The following is an 18061-nucleotide window of genomic DNA, read 5'->3' as shown; positions in this document are numbered from 1 at the left end:
ACCAAATAAATTGTCGGAAAGAGAAAATTCATCCGTGGCAGGTAGGTGGGAGTGTTCAATGAGATTCATTTTTGATCCCATCCAAACTTTTTTTTATTCGAGAATGCACTTTTGTTGTGGTGGTCTTCAGAAAAAAACCCTGAAAGACAAATAAGTAAATAGAGTTTGCAGGGAGATGGTTAAGAAAGACAGGGTAGGAGAAGGCAAGCTAGTTTGCAAAACAGCAAATGGCTCCGTTTGTAAACATTTTGCCAAAGCTTTTCTGTATGTATCTATACGTATCTATTTATCATTTTTGCATCTCATTTGGACTTACAAGTATCCAGGATATGTGCTTTCAAAAGAGATACTTTCTCATTTATCTGGGAAAACACTGTTTTCATTTAAATTTCAATACTTGGAAGGTTTGGGCAAGACATGATGACGTTTTGGTTGTCTTTATTTCTTTTACATGTAGAAAAATAAACAAATAATAAGGACTTGATTTTAAATGAGATGAATCAATAGTCTTGTATCTTAAATTTTATTCTATAGTTGAACAGGTCTTTACAAAGACATGAAAGTGATTTAAGACCACTTGCAGCTGGAATTTTCTTGAATTGATTAGGCATTATGTCAGCAAATCAAAAATTCAGAAAGAATTCCCCTGTGATCTTTATTTTTGCCTTTTAGAGGAAATTTCAGGGGTTTGTATTTTCACTCTCATGATCTACCTTCGTCATATGCTTATCTAGGATCTATGATAAAAAGAAAAACAACGATAAATCTCACCAAAATGTCTGAAGTTTCATCCTGAGGAGATGTCCAGAATTAATCCAAAAACCTAAGAGAAACAGTATTCACTTTCAGTTATGTCTCTAGGTTTTCTTTCTTTCCTTCCTTTCTTCTTTTCTTTCTTCTAATACCTTCCTGAAGAAGTAATTTGAAAGGTCAAATATAGAAAAGTGTATCAGAACCTCATTTTCAAGGCTGTTTTCTGAGGGTGATTTTCAAACTTTATCCTGTGTCACAAAGAAATCACTTTGTTTACAAATATGTAACTTTATATTTGCTACTTAGAAGAGAATAAAGGGTTTTTGTTGGATTAATATTTATTTCTTTTGAACTTTCCTACTGTTTGTGTCACTATTTCTTTCTCTCTCACTCAGCAAAATGGTCCAGTTCAAGCAGAAGCAAGTAGCAGATACATTTGGCTGCTGGTAAGATACTCCACCAGACAATGTTTGCTGCATTCATTCATGCATTCATGCTTTCAAAAACCATTCATTAAGGACTTATTCTGCTCTAAGCTCTGTGCTGAATCCTTGGAGATAAAATGATGAAAGAAAAAAAAAAACATTCATGATCTATGAAGATTAATGAAGAGTAGAGACATTAAAAATAATCACACAAATACACAGATAATTACATATTGCCATGAAAGCTGTTAATGAAGGCAAAGATCAGGATGATCAAATAGAGAGGTCAGGTGTGAAAAGGAGTTGAGATAGAAAAGCAGCAGAGGGAGGATGTGGTTTCAAGGGCAGTTTTTAAAGACAGACAGTACTAGGGCACATCTGAATTGATGAGAAGACACCAGAGAGGTTGGAGAATCGAGAGAGAGAACTTCCTGTCCAAGGATACAAACTGTGTCTACTATGGGAATGCAGACCTATCTGGGTCTATCTAGTGAGCCAATGGCATGGCATGGTCTTAGTGAAATCCACTGTCTAGTTAGCCAAGGGACGTATTGGGGAAAAAAAACATTCTAAAGTCCAGTAACCAGGAGTCATGACTTTCACCTCAGAGCAAAGCCTCAGTCATGAGTGGAATATGTAATTCTCAGCGGGACACACTGTTTGATCAACCTATACTAGATTCAAGAGGCACCCCTGCCAATCTGAGGTGGAAAGGGCTTGGGTTATAAATAAAAATGAGGCTTAGAAACACTGAAATATGAGGTAGACCCTTTTAACGGAGTGCAAAAAAATAGGAGAGAGCAAGCTCATTTCGACTCCACCCTTCCCCTCAAACAACTCTGCCACATATCACAGTAGAACTTTGACCCCAAGGGGCCTCAGAGCCATTCTGGGGAAATTGTGAAACTGTGGCAACAGCCCAGGTGTTGCCATAACGCACAGAGAAGCGCCCAGCAGAGGAACTATGACCACTGGTTGGGTGCCGCTCTCCCCAGTGCACACAAAAAGTACTGGAAAAAAACCTTCAGAACAGACTTAATGATGAACAAATGTGAAGAGACCCTGAGGTACTCCTGAAATATTTGGGGGGAAAGGGCTCTGGGAGGGAGCTGGAGGTCCTGAGGAATAAGCTAGTGAAAACTGAGTTGTTGCTCATAATGGGACTTTATTCATACTCACAAGCTATTTGAGGACATGGTAAATGCAAGTTTCGATATGTGTATATGAATTGCATATACACATATTCAGTGTGTCTATATTAAGATATACAGATTATGTATAATTATGTGTATGTGCCTGCATGTGGTGTAATAAATAGGTCAAAAAGCTCCCCACTCTCCAATTCAGGCAACCCAAGTTCTGCATAGAGCTTCCCTGTCTTTGGAATAGTAAATTCCAGTTTCCCATAAAAATACTTTCCAGGAACCCACAATGTGCAGAGTCAGGAATTTTTCCTAATATTCAATCCAAACTTATACCCTGTAATTTAAGACCCATTTGCTCTGATCTTTAAAAACTAGGAAGTTTCAGATGGGACTCTTCCTTTTCCCTCTGTGCTAACTCTCACGTTTGTTCTTTTTAACTTTCAGTCATGTTCATCAAGCTCCCCCATACTTCTTCAGCACGTTATAGCTCTCTAATATTTCCTGGGTAAAATCATTTCCATTTTGGATTCTTATAATGTATTTCTTCTATATGTTCATATAAACTTTAGTTCAAGTGCCTGACACATAATAGGCCCTCGGGAAATGCTGGCTCAATTACATGATCTATATTGTTTTTCCTGCTTAGTTCTGCCAGATTCCCTGACATTTGGCATGCTCTTTTTGAAGAAATGGCACAAGATAAGATTCTATTCTCCTATGGGTACAAATAACAGAATTTATCACCTTTACTCAAATGAAAGTCCAATTTCCCTAATTCTGTATTATTTGGGTTATCGGCCCCGGTCGGAGATCCACTATGTGGGTGCACCAATTAGCTTACGACAGAGCCCTCCAGAATCCAAACAGTAAGCAGAGTCTGCTCAGATCAGGTTTGTTGGATTTATGATTCCTGAAGGGATTTAAAGAAAAGGAAACTCTTTAATTTTTCAAATGGCAACACAAGTATATGGTAAGCAATTCAAAAAATACACTGAAAAATAAATCTTTCAGTTAAAGGTTCTGTTTGAATAATGAACTTTGAGAAACTGCAGTGAGACTAAGAATTTTCTGAAGTAGCAAAAGCCCAGATAACAGGAAGCCACCAATTCTGTTCAGATGAATTTATGTATGTGTTAATATACAAAGGATTAAGTTTGGAATCAGAGCAGATAACAAAAAAATATCTGAATTTGCACAAGACTTCTCTGTCCACATTCACTGTTTTCTTGAAAAGCTGTTAAAATTTATTTTTAAATGAAAGTGTATTTTAAATGGAAGGCCGTTGCAGAAAATTCAGAACGGCATTTCAAAAAATGCCCAGTTACATTCTATAACTTTTTTTTTTTCCAATTTACACTCCCACCAGCAGTGGATAAGAGTACCTTTCTCACCACACATTTATTGGCATTACCTACTCTCATTTTCGACAATCTTTTCTCATTTGCTAGGTGACAAATTCTATCTCACTGTGTAGATTGCACTTCTTTGATTACTAGTGAAATAGAATTTTTTTTTTACATTTTTATTGTCTATATATGATTGTTTCTTTCCATTTTATTTTTATGATGTTTGCCATTTTTCTATGAAAATGTTCATCTTTTTTATTGACTTAGAAAAGTTCTTTGTATCCTGAATATATTAGCATTCTCATATATTTGCTACAAACATTTTCATTTGCCTTTTATTTATCTTTACCTGAAAAGTTTTTGCATTGTCTATAGTGGAATATGCTTGATTTTAAAACTTAACTTTTGTTGCTTTTTATTTTTAATTTATGGTACAAGGAGAATTTTTCTCAGAATTGCTTGTCGAATACTTTTTTTCCTTTCACATTAATTTATGAGCCTCCTTTGAGTAAATGTGAATTTAGCTTTCCATGGATCATGTGGTTACATCTTATACCAACATCATTCTTTCCTATTATCGTTGACTGTTTTTCAACACTTCTTAAGATAGTCTTACCTTCTTGTTCTCTATGATAAACTATCACATCTGGTATCACATTCTTTAAAATTTCTTTGGGAGTTTGAGATGGGACCAAACCTATATTTTTAAGTAGGGAGATCTACATCTTTATAATATTCTATTTTGCCTTTCGGGGACAAGGCCTGCCTCCATTTACTCAAATGTACCTGCATATCTCTCAGTTCTGTAGATGTTTTTTCATGTTTGTCCCAGCTTCTCCATGAATGTTTCGCCCTATCATTTATCCTCCTCCCCTTTGTGTGGTACCTAATGAGTTAACTTCCTTTGTCTTAACTTCTGCACTTTATTGACAGGTTGTAAACTCCTAGAAGGCAGGTGTCATAGTCTGTATTTCTTTTGCGTTCCCCTTTCATAGCCGGCAGTGTTATGAATACACACGAGTGAAAGCTGTGCTCTAGTAGAAATGTCATGGGGACAAGGCATGAGAAGATTGGGGTGGAGAAGCTGTTCTAACCTTTCCAGACTTTGTCTATGACCTACAACTATTCACCTAACTCCCCTCCTCCCCTGAGCCTCAGCCAAATGAGGGCTTAAAAAATCTAAATAATAGGACTGTCATAAAGATTAAAAGGTGAACTGTGCATAAATTTTCACATATATGTATAAGGTAATAGGCGCAAAAAAAGTTCATTGTGTTGTTTCTAATAGGAAAAAAAGTAGAAATAGCAAAAATATCCATCAGAAAGAGAACGACTCCAATAAAAAAAAATAGTATATTCAAAATCAAATACTACATAGCACTTAAAGGGAATGAACTAGGACTATATATATTCATATGGATAAACTGAAAAACATCATGTGAATAAAATAAAGTTTGACAAAATTTATGTATGTTTAAAGGTATGAAAAACATTGCTACATATTGCCATTGATACTCTAATGCAGGGGTCAGCAAACTATGACTTGTGAGCCAAATTCAGCCTGACAAGGGCCAAATCTGCCCTTTTGTTTACATATTTTTCATAGCTATTTTCACATACCAGTGGCAGAGTTAAGTAGTTGCAACACAGTCCGCATGGTCTGCAAAGCCTAAAATATTCACTACCTGGTCTTTCTCGAAAAAACTTGTGATCCCTGCTCTAACCCAGAAAGATATGCATGGAGGTGCTGTAGAATTTGTGTTGCAGAATGACTGGGCAGGTACACGAAACATTTCCATAACATCTGAAATGTTTTCCTTCTTAAGCTGTAGGATAAATACAAGGCAGTTGATTATATTATTTATTTATTTATTTTGCACATTGGAAATATTTTATAAAATAAAAGATTGAATGAAATTCTATCTGAGAAAATCTTCGTTTATAAAGATATGTGAGTTTATACAGGAATTTTTTCTTACACACACACACACACACACACACACACATTGTTAAGACTTTGAGGAGAAGGTGATTTCTTCCCATAAAATGTCTGGGGACCCTAACTGTGGTCAATGAGGTGCCATTGGAAATTTTGAGTGGCACAATGAAATCTACCTTCAAGATTAGTTTAATCTTGAAAAAGTGGGACAACAGTCAGGATAAGCAGTAAGAGCAGGAGGAAAGTTCAGGAAATCTGTAGTGAAGTGAGATGGTTAGGTGCATACCAGGGTGGGATCTGTAGAGATGGAAAGAAAAGGACTTGAGTCCAACACACACAAAGGAGGGAAGAGGGGAAGAAGCCTGATGATACCAAGGTTTAAGCCTTCAGTATTGGTGGAAGGGGGACAAAATGTTTATTTTACTTTGTGTTTATTTGTATGATGTTTAACCTAAGTCTTAATTTAAGGACCCAGGGCTAATTTCAGAAATGGTATGCACTGTTTGTTTTCAATGCGATAAGACACATAATGACCGGTAGTTTGGCTCCCACTTTCTGGTTATCAATTTTTACTTGTTTAGACACTGTGTGTCACAGGAAGTTCATGGTGTATGGAGCTTCTATGAATTAGCATAAACCATTTGCAAATAGAGACCTTGGAAATACCCTGCTCCAACTAAATTGCTTTGACTCTGCTTTAGAAGAATCTCAGCTGTCAGAAGATAAAGGTAAAAAATGACTACAAGTACGGATTACCTATGAACTCTTCACCCAAATACAGCATCCTTGGTGACATTTTTCGTAGATGGACCCAGTTGTTGATGGAAAAGCATACATTTTGTTAAATATCTATGTAATCCATGCTTAAAGGGCAGGAAAAAAAAATGAACTTTTTCTAGCCATCGACATTTCATGCCCAGGGAAGTCCTGGATTAAGGCCAAAGGCAAGAAGAATGTTCTTAAAGGAGAAGAATAATCACGATCCTTCAAGATGCTCAGGGGGAAAGTTGGGCAAGGAAAACAGTGGGGAGATAAAGGTGAGCACAAGTCCTTTCAGGAGCACAAGCAAGGACATTAATTCATTTAATATTCATTAGTTCTCCACTGTGTATCAGGCTTTGATCTAGGTCTTGGAAATAGAGTGGTGGATGAGGCAGAAAAACAAAATAAAGCAAAGCAAAAAACAAAAACAACAACAATAAAAAAAAAACCTGCTGTCTTCGTGGGGCTTACATCCTAGTGGAAAAGATGGAGAATATGCAAGTAAACAAATAATACGATTTCCAATGGAGAAAACAAGAAAATAAAGGAGATAAGGGACAACGTGATGTGGCTGGACACTATTTTGAAGAAGATCTGGGAGGAGCTCTCTGAAGAGTGGACATTTGAACTGAGATGTGGAGGATAAGAAAGAATAAGCCCATGCCAGGGGAAAATAAGTCTAGGCAAGATGGTCAGCGAGGGCTAAAGGTCAGGCTTGGAGAGCTGGAGAAACAGCAGAAGCCCAGTGAGGCTGGAAATGAGTGAGCAAAGGGGCGTGCAGGAGATGAGGTCTGAGGGTAGGCATCTTTCAGATGGCCTGGCAACTATGGTAAGGAGCTTGGATTTATTCTAAATGGGAGGTCATGATGGGTTTTAAGCAGGGATGTGGCTAGGAGAATGAGGGAAGTTTTCCTGAGGGTGAAAGGCTGATTCTTGAATTTAATGTCGAAGGAGGAGGCTTTAGATCAGGCAAAAGTCATGCGGTGGGGATGGCTACAGGAAGGGGGAACTGCAGGCTGCGTTCTGAGCAATCGTAAGTTGTTCTCCATGCTGTCGCTAGTGGGTTCTGCTCAAATCAGTGAAGGGAGGAAGGAAACAGTGTTAGAAAAATTGGCTATTTGTAGGGAGGGGAAGATTTCTATCTTTCATCATTCTTGAAAATAAGTCTTAGGTGGATTAAAAACTTTGAAATTATGAAATTATTGGGATAAATATTGGGAAATACATTTATGATCTTGGTAAACATAGAGATTGAGAAGGACTTATTAAACAAGGAATAAATAGAAAAAGAATAAATCTGCCTATATTAATATCAAGAAGACAGAAATCAAGACACCATAAACAAAGCTAAATATACGAAACCAACTGGGAGGAAATGTTTACAACATAAATAACAGCCAAAATATTAGTACACACAACATATAAATAACTCCTTTAAATAAAAACAGAAAGAATAAGCAATCCAGGGCAGAAATTAGCAAAAGACATAAAGAGGAAATTTACCGAAAGGGAAGCGCAAGTGGCCAACAAACATACAAAACATCTGAAACTAATTAGCAGTTAGAAAAATGCAAATTAATATAACCAGATACCCTTTCCACCTATCAGATTGTCAAAACTTTTTAAGATAGATAATACTAAAAGTTGGAGTAAGTATATGGAAATATATGTTCTCATCCACTGCTACTGGGGGCATAATTTTTAGTCCTTTTGGAGGACTTGTTAGCAGTGTATATTAAAATAAAATACGAATTCTTAGGTAATTTCCCTGGAAAACCTTTGTACATGCAGCATTGCTTCCTGCGGTGGAAGGGAAGCCACCTAATGACCATCGACAGTGAAATGCCAAAGTGCACACCATGCTCCATCTGTAGTATCACATACCAGGCTGTGGTTGAGAAGACTGAGGTGGTTTCCTACGTATTAACATTGAAAGAGGAAAGGAGAAGAGAACAGGTTTGGGAAGGGCAAAGAGAATTTTAGACTTAGTTATGAGGTTGTAATTTTTTTATGAGATGAATGCGCTTTAGGATATTATTCCCCACTCTCCAGTCAGACAGTTGGATGTTGCAAGCAGGCACATTTAAATTCCCTGGGAGAGAGGGTTGTTGTTTATACCCCCTGTCCCCACAAATGCACAACCTCCCCACTATTCACAGACACCAGAGCTGTATATTTGTTACAGCTGATGAAGCTACATTGATTGACACATCATTGTCACCTAAAGTCCACAGTCTACATCAAGGTTCACTCTTGGTGTTTTATATTCTATGGGTTTTGACAAATGTACAGTGACTTGTTCACCATTATAGTATTATACAGAATAGTTTCACTGCTCTAAAATTCCTCTGTAAAATGCATGCATTTTTGATGTAGTCTCAAAGGGTTCCTGGTCCCTTGAAGTCCAATCATGGCCTCAAATTCAGAGCCTTGGACTCCAGGAGGATAGAGATCCCACATACAATCACTGTGGAATGTCATGCCTGCCCCGCCCTCTTAAACCTGGCCCACAACCAGCTTATGTTCCTTAAGTGACAGGCTGGTACAGACTCAGTACCTACATCGAGCACTTCCGAAGCTCTCTACGAAATGGCAGCAGGTGGCTTTCTCTGCTTGGCCAGGGAAGATCTGATCGCCAGAATTAGTGGGCTTTTCTCTAATCAGGAACATCCTCCAGCAAGACTATCTTTTCCAAGGACAAATAACTTATTTACCGTATCTTCCAGATGATGATGTTAAATACATTTGCCAGGACCTGAAACTGCAAAGCTATGTTGTTTCTACTTTTCTTTGAACTAGTGACATTAATGAAAGTATAAAGGATCCAAGTTATCCCAGGATCACTGGGACCAGGAAAAGGCATTCTAAATCTATTTAAAATGGGAACGAAAATTTCAAAGTTCTATTAGGTTTTTATCTGAAAAAGAATGAAGATTAATACAAATCTATCTTGCGCTCATACATATTAATTTTAGTCACCAGAACTCTGTTATAAGTCTTAGACCTAACAAAATACTGTCCAAGAATAATGCTCTCTTGCCCTAAGAAAGTATTTTTCCTGGGCAATGTTTCACATCGTAATTGAGTTGTGATATATTAGCGTTGTACTGACACAAATTTTCAAAGAGTAGAGAAAATAAGAATAGCAGACAGTGCTTCATTGCCAAAAATGGAAAGGGGCAAAAAGAGTGAAAAAATAATTCATTGTGGATGGGCACAGGGATCAGGGGATTAAAGAGAGAAAAGGGAGGTGGGAGAGAAGAGAGGAGGGTGGATATTTTTACATAAAGATGATTTTTGCTTCCTGGTGCACCTTAGTAACTAAGGACACTCATACGGCATTGCCTTGTAGTTACATCTCCACTGATAGAAAATATAGAACAATTAAAAAAATACCTGGAAAGAAGAAAATTGTTCCTATTTCTATTAGCCCCTTCATGACCTATGTTGCTAGAATTTAAGAGAAAAATGAGACTGTGAACAAAATAAGGGGAAAACACTACCTATGGAGAAAAGAACAGATATCTTCATTTTTCCCCTTTATCTGGCCACTTAATTGACACGAGCCTTTTGCTTTCTCATAATCCATAACCTCTGCGAACCACAGGAGTGCTGAGCTCTTCCCAGATGTCCCTAATCACAACGCCATGGCAGCTTCATGCGGTCTTTAATTAAGACGCTGATAACTGAAGTCTCCAATCAGCTCTCCTAGCCTGACCTCTGGGTTAAAGCAAATAGTGCTGAAAACTTTCCACTTCCTCTGCTCCTGGTGCAGTCATTAGAAAATGCCCTATGAGGTTTTATAAATCTTCTCAATTGTACTGGGGCTTAACAAATCACCTCTGTGGAACTCAAATGTTTGCAGGCTGGTCCACATGCTCTCCCATCATTCTAGATTTCAAGTTTTCCCAGCTTCCAACAAGATGGGGGTAGCAAGGAGGCCAGAAAGACCAGCACTCATATTCAGGTCCTGCTACTTCCTAACTGTGTGGACTTGGACAGGTGATTTGTCCTCTTTGAGCCTCAGTTTCCTCATTTATACAATGAGGGTAAGAAGAACTTCCATGCAGAATTATTGTGAATAGGAAACAGGTGATTTAGGTAAAGCCTGTGACATGTTAGTAGATATTTGATCAGAGTTAGCTCCATCACACACACTCACACTCACACTCACACACACACACACACACACACACATTTCTATTCTTTTCCTCCTCAAGTTCTCAGAGCCTCACAACTATTGGGTGTTTCATTACAATTGGCCAGATTTTGGACACGTGTAAATAAGAGGAAGGACAGGGATTACATTACTTTCCCTAAGGTGTGTGGCAGAAAGCAATGCTGCAAGTCTGACTTAGGGTCTCAGGGCAAGAGACAATCATCCCTGGCCAGTATTTTATCAGCTAACTCAGAGTTTCAACAGCCATATTGCAACATTCTCAGCAAAACAGCAAAGTCCACTGTGCAAATGGCACAGGTCCATAATCGGCGGGTGGAGGGGGGGAGGATTGACTCAAAGATGAGGATGTCTATCATTTTATAAAATCACAGCTAGAAACCCTGTGATGGCTTCCCAACATCTTTGTCTATCCCTTTGTCAATAATGCTGAGGTAGGTGGCTCTAAGTTAGCATCAGTGGCTATACTAGGTTCTTTGTAGGTAGGTTAGTTTTTCAGAGAAAGAATCCAAGTGAGTCATGTGCATTCCCCCCAATCCTTGCCTCTCACTTCTAAATAAAAACTCAGTCGAGAGAAATGACCCAGGCTCATCTCACAGTTGCTAATTCACCATGGCAGTCAGCAGACAAGGAGGTAGGTGCCTTATCTGTAGATTCAGACCCTGGATAATTTTAATAATAAAGTTCTTCCTAACATTTTCCATCTTTTAAAAGCATTTCCATTTGCTATTCGTACAAGAAATGAAACGCAATAGAAAAGTTTAGAACAGAAGTGAAAGAGAAAGCTTTCTAAACCTAGTCTTCTAAGAAAACTTTCAATTAAGCGAAGCTTAAACATTGTCCTATTCCTAGTTCCTAAGTCATCTGACATTAGCAATATTCCCAAACTCACATCAGGGTTCGACAAATTACCAAAACATAGCACAGTATACAAGTCAAATTGTCTATGGAATCAGAACAGACACATTTCTAAAATGTAGTATCTCTAGTGATTCTCCTGGGTGATCGCCATGTTAAAAAGCTATTCCTCAATAATTTTTCAATAAGGTAAGCAACTTATTTTTCAAGAAGATAAGTTAGACCTATTAACTTTTGCTACTTTTTAAGTTTCTTTTTTAATTTTCAAAATTGTACATAGAACACTACTAAATTAGAATTTATTCATCTACCCAACTTCGTAATGTTAAAGAGAAACTTTAAATGATGACTTCACCTCTGTTGCCTTGAGCTAGACACTCCACTCCCAGGGGAATCAGATACTCACTTGGATTGTCTTAGGCTGGAGATAAACTTTCAAAGCTCTGGGAGGATCGTGAGTCCAGTCTTCCTCTCCAAATGCCAGCAATTTTTCTACAAATGCTCAGACTCCGAGTGTGTGTTGGGGTGGTAGAGGAGAACAGAGTTCTAGCTAAAGCCGTGGATGATCACAGGCGGCCCTCCAGCCCAGCGGCAGCATCTCTTCCTTGGCTCTGTGCCTCACGGACACAGATTAGTCATTAACAATCCTTTCCCTGCTAAAAGATATAAACATGGAGAAGAGCCTTGGGAGAGCCTTGAGGTTCCCAGGAAAAACTCCCAGAGTCCCAGAGTGGGGAATGTGACAGAGCCAGGGAGCCCTGAAGCTTGACTTTTAAATCATTTCTCTTCAGGCTGCTTTTTAGAGTTCTGAGTACCCAGATTTCGGCACACATCACCTAAAAGTATATTGTCATCCTCCCTCTCTCTGTCCAATTTCTTTTAATAGTTCCACCACCTCCCAGGAACTGAAGCTAGAAACACTGAGCCTTCTTGACCCTTCGTTCTCCTGGGCCTCCTGTATCAAGTAGTAACAAACTTGTGTGGATTCTGTCTTTGGAATGCCTCTTACTTCCAACCCACCCTGGTCTTCTGCTAATTTGGGTCTACCACAGCTTCCTTTCTGAAGAAAAACTCTGGCCCTCTTTTCTCTTGTCTTTCTTTCTTTCTTTTCTTTCTTTCTTTTTCTTTCTTTCTTTCTTTTTCTTTCTCTCTTTTTCTTTCTTTCTTTTTTTTCTTTTCTTTCTCCACCCCCCCCCCGCCTTTTCCCTTTTCTAAATTGCATAGAGGTGCAAAGTGTGGGCTCTGGTCAGATGCCTCCTCATTTGACCTACAGCAAAATACTTAGCCTGAGTCTCAGTTTCCTTGTCTGTAAGATGGAGTAACTATCTCATGGGCTGCAATGAGAATTACGTGTGTAGTTAAAAATGTGCAAAATGTCTAGAAAAGTGCCTTGCATATAGCAAGCACCCAATACATTTTAGCCATTATGATTTTTCCTTTATCAGTTGAACAAATATTGTTTGATAGTCTACAGCTATACACCTGACACCTTGCTAGATGAAAAATCCCCAAAGGGTTCCCAATGCCTAAAAAATAAACATGAAATGCTATGTATGGCCTGAGAACCCCCTTTATACCCTGCCGATCTAGCCCTTATCTTTCTAGCATGTTCTGACATCTATCTCTTCAGAGGCCCACCTGTGCCGAGCTCTCCTGCCTTCGTGCATTCACACAAGCTCTTCTTTTTACCTGAATGACCTTCCTTTCATAGCCATGTGGCTTCCAGGCCCATCACAAATGCCCAGCTCTCCCCGAAGCCAACCCTATTCCTCCTCTGCCTCTATTTTCCCCACTAAACTTCCCTCATTTTTTATTTCTCTCACTGTTCCTTAATTCCTCTGACCCTGTATGTTATAGTTACAAGGACAGAATTTCTAGAGGACAAAAATGGTAGCAGACTCTCCTTTGTATCCATCTGCAGGCCGAGCATGGTGTCTCTCATGGAAAAGGTATTGCAAACCATATGTTCACTGAATCAATAAGTGAGCTGAGTGAAGAACAATTTTTCAAAGTAAAATGCCTATGTACACACATGGGGATGTGTATGTATGTGTGTGTGTGTGTGTGTATGTGTTCACATGCACGATGTTCTCCATTGCAAAGTAAATTAGCGGAAGGCCACACTCAAATATTAGGAAGGCTACATTTTTCTTCTCTTTTTAAATAGCACACGTAGGCCCTCCCTACGTGCTTACGCTCCATACCACTACAGGTTTCTGATATGCTGAGGCACAACCCCTTACGCACTCTTTATCACAAGGAAGAGGGGGAACGCAGTCCTGTAAATTCTCTCATCCATTTGAAGGGTCTTTGCAATGATACTCGCCATGCTCTGCAGCTCTGGGCTGCTTGAGGGACTCCTGCAGGACTCTCTGCCCGATTCTTCTTGGATCACAAGAGCCTGTGTTGTGATTTCACTCTCTCCAGCAACAGTGGAAGTTGGTGGTTGAGAGCACAGACTCCAGAGCCTTTGCCTGGGTTCGAATCCCAGCTCTGCCACTTGTAGGCTTTGTGACTCTAGGCTCTTAGTGAACATCTCTATATCTCGGTTTCCTCATCTGTAAAATGGAGATGGACTTACTACCCATTTCATGATGTTATTGTAAGGATTAAATGAATTAATAATATACGTGAAGTGCTGTACATACAGAGTATTTGATGCACAGAAATCTTATATCAGCACTAGCTGTTGTTTTTTTTTCCTCTGGGCATTTCACACTATCACATTTGCCTAAGTAGCCTAGATCTGAAGGATTGCAGGTGCGTTGGGAGTGAAAGGAAATGAGGAAAAGAAAAGGGAGTCTTTCGGGGTAAGGAAAAGGCAGCAGCAAAGGCTCTGGGGCAGGAAGTAGCTTGGAGAATCCTGTGAAGTAAAGAGAAAGCCAGTATTTTCCAATTAAGAATGAGAAGGAGGTAAGAAGGGGTAGGATAGGCGGGGGCAGGGGTGTGCTGGGAAATGTTTAACAACCAGCTGTCAGAGAGTGGGGTACAGAAATACACATGCACACATACATGTTTATTATAAATTCTTCTAACAGATGTGTAACTCAGGTTTTACAAACAATAAAATATACAATTGTGTATATTTTTGTAAATTCCACATAGCCAATTGAGTCTCACAGAATTCTTTCATTGCTGAACTCTGCGTTGGTAACCAACTTATGGTGTCGGTTTAACCATGATTTGACAAATGGAATTGCATCCCAGTCCACCAATTCTTTTCCCATTACATTTATGATCATGAAATCGCATGTGATCTACCGTTAAACCGTTACTTGTATACAAACTATATTCACTAAACTAAACCCTCTTTCAGCTCCAACACGACATATGTTGGAAATTCCTTCATTCATCAATGACATGCGAAGCTTCTTTGCTGAATCAAATAATGTTTTTGAATATTGGCAGGTTTTCCTCTAATCGTTTTTGGTGATCTGCACAATGTAACAGCCACTAACTGACACACTTTTAAGTTCAACCTGCACTATTAACATGTCCTCAATCACTTAGACCAGAGGTCAGCAAACTTTTTCTCTAATAAGCCCAAAAGTAAATTAAATTTTAGGCTGTGAGGGCCGCAAGTAGTCTCTGCCATATTTTACAACCCCTTTAAATATCTAAAACCTCTTAGACTACAGGTTGTACAATAACATCTATGGCCGAATTTTGTCTGTCAGTCTTAGTTTTCCAACCCTTATGCCAGTGGTTCTCAGTGGGGGTAAGGGGGAAATTTGTCCACCAAGGAATATTTGGCAATATCTGGAAAGAGTTGTGGTTGTCACAGCTTGGAGGGAATGCTACTGGCATATAGTAGGAAGGGGCCAGGATGCTGCTAAACATCCTACAATGCACAGCAACCCCCCCCACACCCCCACACACAACATATCCAGCCCTAAATGCTGATAGTACTGAGGTTGAGAAACCCTGCCTTAGATAATCAATAAAGCAATAAATCAAGTCCTGATTTATAAACTTTGCTCATTTCCATGGCGTAAGTATTCTCATGGCCAAATTCCAACTATCAACATGATGTCACTTAACAAGGAGTTGGAAGAGACGGGCAAGGGCACACTATGACTATTTCTACCATACAGATATAAAAGATGTAAACAGTCACGTGAACAAAGGTAATTGTTTAACATAGTAAAATAATTAGGTTGCAATGAATTTTGAGTATTATTTTTGTTTTTAAAATGTATTTAATTATATGTTTATATAATTTAATTTTTAATAGTGGCTATTTAACACCCCACTCAGAAGTTTAACTGGCTCTTGTGACTCAGGGTAAGTCGAGTCAGTATACCACTGAGGGGATGAGGGCTTCGTACATTTAATCATGACAAGTTAGGAAGTATTATTTCCAGTTTCTAAAGGAGGAAACTAAGATCTGAGATTCAGTGACTCATCAAAGCAACAAAGATGGGCTTTACACTTCAATTCGTTTTCTCCAAAGCTGTTTATACTTTCTCTTTTATTTTATTCCAGTATCAATCCAGACAAAGTGAGATCAAAACATTTATTCTATGAATTACCTATTAGTCTTGGGATATTTTAATTAATTGCTGAACAGAATAGAGATGGAGAAAGTCATTAACATATTGTTAGTGATCGACTCTGCTATAGTATTAAGTACGTAGCAGAAAAGCCATTCTGCCAAAAAAAAAAAAAAATCTCTGTTCACAGAAATTATTATTTTCTGATCAATGCTTCCACTTCTTTATCTTCTCCAGGATTCCTCCTTTTTTTAATTGAAAATTTCCCCACCCACCCTAAAGAATGAGTTTGCCATAGATCAGAGAGACTATCAAAGGCCTCGAAGTAAATGGGAAGCAGCACAGGTAAACTTTGAATACTGGTGTAGTGAGGGTGCGGTCCAGCCTAGGGTCAGGAGCCGGGGCACTAAGCTTCACAGGGCAGTGACCACAAGGGGGACACTGAAATGCACAAAGGGAGGAAAGGAGAGAAAGCCAGGAGAAAGCACTGGCTCAGGCCTGGCTGCGTGACTCCCTGTTCTAGCACTGAATCCGTCTGTCGGAAGTATGACTGCGGTGGACCTCATGCTCGGTGAGGCACGGCAACTCTCAGGAAGCTGTCCTCGCAGAACCAGAAAACACTTTCCAGATCTCAGGCAACACGGTAGGTCCCCCACCGTGGTGGTGCTCAAAGCCTAGTGTCAGAATTAGGGCTGTGAGTTCGAGCGCTGGCTCCGATCCTGCCGCGTGATCTTGAGCAAGTCAATTTTAGTTTTCTCTCCCTAAAATAATACTATGGGGAGAAAAATGTCTAACTCATAGGATTCTTATGTGCTAATCAACATAAGTAGCACATAAAAATACAAGTTTTTTTAAAAACGGAGGGCAAGGAATGGGAAGCAACTGGCAGGCCCCATTAGAATCTTCCAGAATCGAGAAGCAGCATGGGTGCCTGACCCATCTCTCTAAGATCAGCTGTTTTAAGTGATTAATTGAAGTCACTGGGTCTACACTGGAGAGATTACTCTGTTATAAATGGTTGTTGTTTTAATAATACAAGTAGTAATAGTCATCGTAGAAAGTTAGAAAATAAATATAATCATAAAGAAGAAAATAAAATTCACTTATATTCCTACAACCCATGGAGTGATAGAATATACTATTAACACTTTGGTATATTTTCTTCCAAACTTTTTAATGCTAAGTAGAAATTTTTAAAAATGGTATTATAGGGTATATATTGTTTTGAATTTGTTCTCTTTTAATATATCATAAATATTTTGATACTGACAAAGATTTTATTATATATATGTATACATAAAACAGAATTTAATAGCTGTGTGCTATTCCAATTCATAGACACATGCCTTCATTTGACCAATCCCCTACTGTTGAACCTTTGAATTCTTTTAATTTTCCTCCATGAGCATTGATATTGCCATGCATCCTTTGTAGCAGATTCTTTGGTTACATCTATGATTATTTCATTGGCCTGGTTTTCTAGAGGTGGAATTATTGGATCAGAGTGAACATATTTTTAAAACTCTACAGTAAACTTAGAAAAATGCTTTCAGAAATCTTGTGCCAATTTCTACTCCCCCAGTGGAACCCAAATGTGTCTATCTTTCCCCTTTGCCTTAATGGCGGTTCTTTTTTTCCAGAGCAGCCTTCCTGTGAAATGCCTCCGGTCCTCACCAACCTCTCCCAATGGGGAAGCAACATGGACACTCAAGCAATTTTTTGAATTGTATGATATGACCTATTACTGGTTTGTAGAATCAATTTAGTGGGTCATGACAAACATGTTTGTTTTAATAAAATAGTATATTTTTTAAAAGCATAGCAGATATTTGCATTGCAAGTAGAAACACAAGCACCAATTAATGAAGTTTTGTTTCATTTATATTTGTGTGTGTGTATTGATGAGAGCTAGATTTTAGTATTACACAGTTGTAAGGTCACAGTTTAGAAAGTTTGAAAAGCACTGATCAGTCCAAAGATTATTGAATCAGAGCCCATGAGACTTGAATTCTGGACGTAATGTGGTGGAAAAGGAGGCCAAGGGAAAAGAGAAAGGATACACATCTCATATAGGTTTTCTAGTGAGAAAATGTTGATGGAAATGTGACAGAACTCCCTAAGGTACATAATTAGCTACTAAAAAAATGTAACATAAGTCATGGT

General features: G+C 38.6%; 1 protein-coding gene across 6 annotated transcripts in view; it reads right to left on the bottom strand.

Annotated features, from left to right (window-relative positions):
* The window catches only part of NR1H4 (nuclear receptor subfamily 1 group H member 4), a 62834-nt gene extending 50717 nt beyond the window's left edge, over positions 1-12117 (bottom strand). Inside the window, exons 1-4 of one of the 6 annotated variants that reach the window (XM_016120309.2) lie at positions 11812-12117; positions 3068-3233; positions 772-909; positions 3-139 (exon numbers count right to left, since the gene is read on the bottom strand). In XM_016120309.2, coding sequence (XP_015975795.1) covers positions 3-81 — 79 coding nt within the window. In that variant the 5' untranslated portion in view covers positions 82-139; positions 772-909; positions 3068-3233; positions 11812-12117. The remainder of the gene's footprint in view (positions 1-2; positions 140-771; positions 910-3067; positions 3234-11811) is intronic. The other 5 variants (XM_016120289.2, XM_016120269.2, XM_016120320.2 and 2 more) reach the window with 5 other exon arrangements.
* Between the last annotated feature and the right edge of the window lie 5944 nt (positions 12118-18061).

Source organism: Rousettus aegyptiacus, unplaced genomic scaffold, assembly GCF_014176215.1.
Source record: "Rousettus aegyptiacus isolate mRouAeg1 unplaced genomic scaffold, mRouAeg1.p scaffold_m13_p_2, whole genome shotgun sequence".
In the NCBI taxonomy this organism is placed as follows: domain Eukaryota; kingdom Metazoa; phylum Chordata; class Mammalia; order Chiroptera; family Pteropodidae; genus Rousettus; species Rousettus aegyptiacus.
Note: the sequence above shows the minus strand (reverse complement) of the source record. Positions and strands in the feature narration are given on the sequence as shown.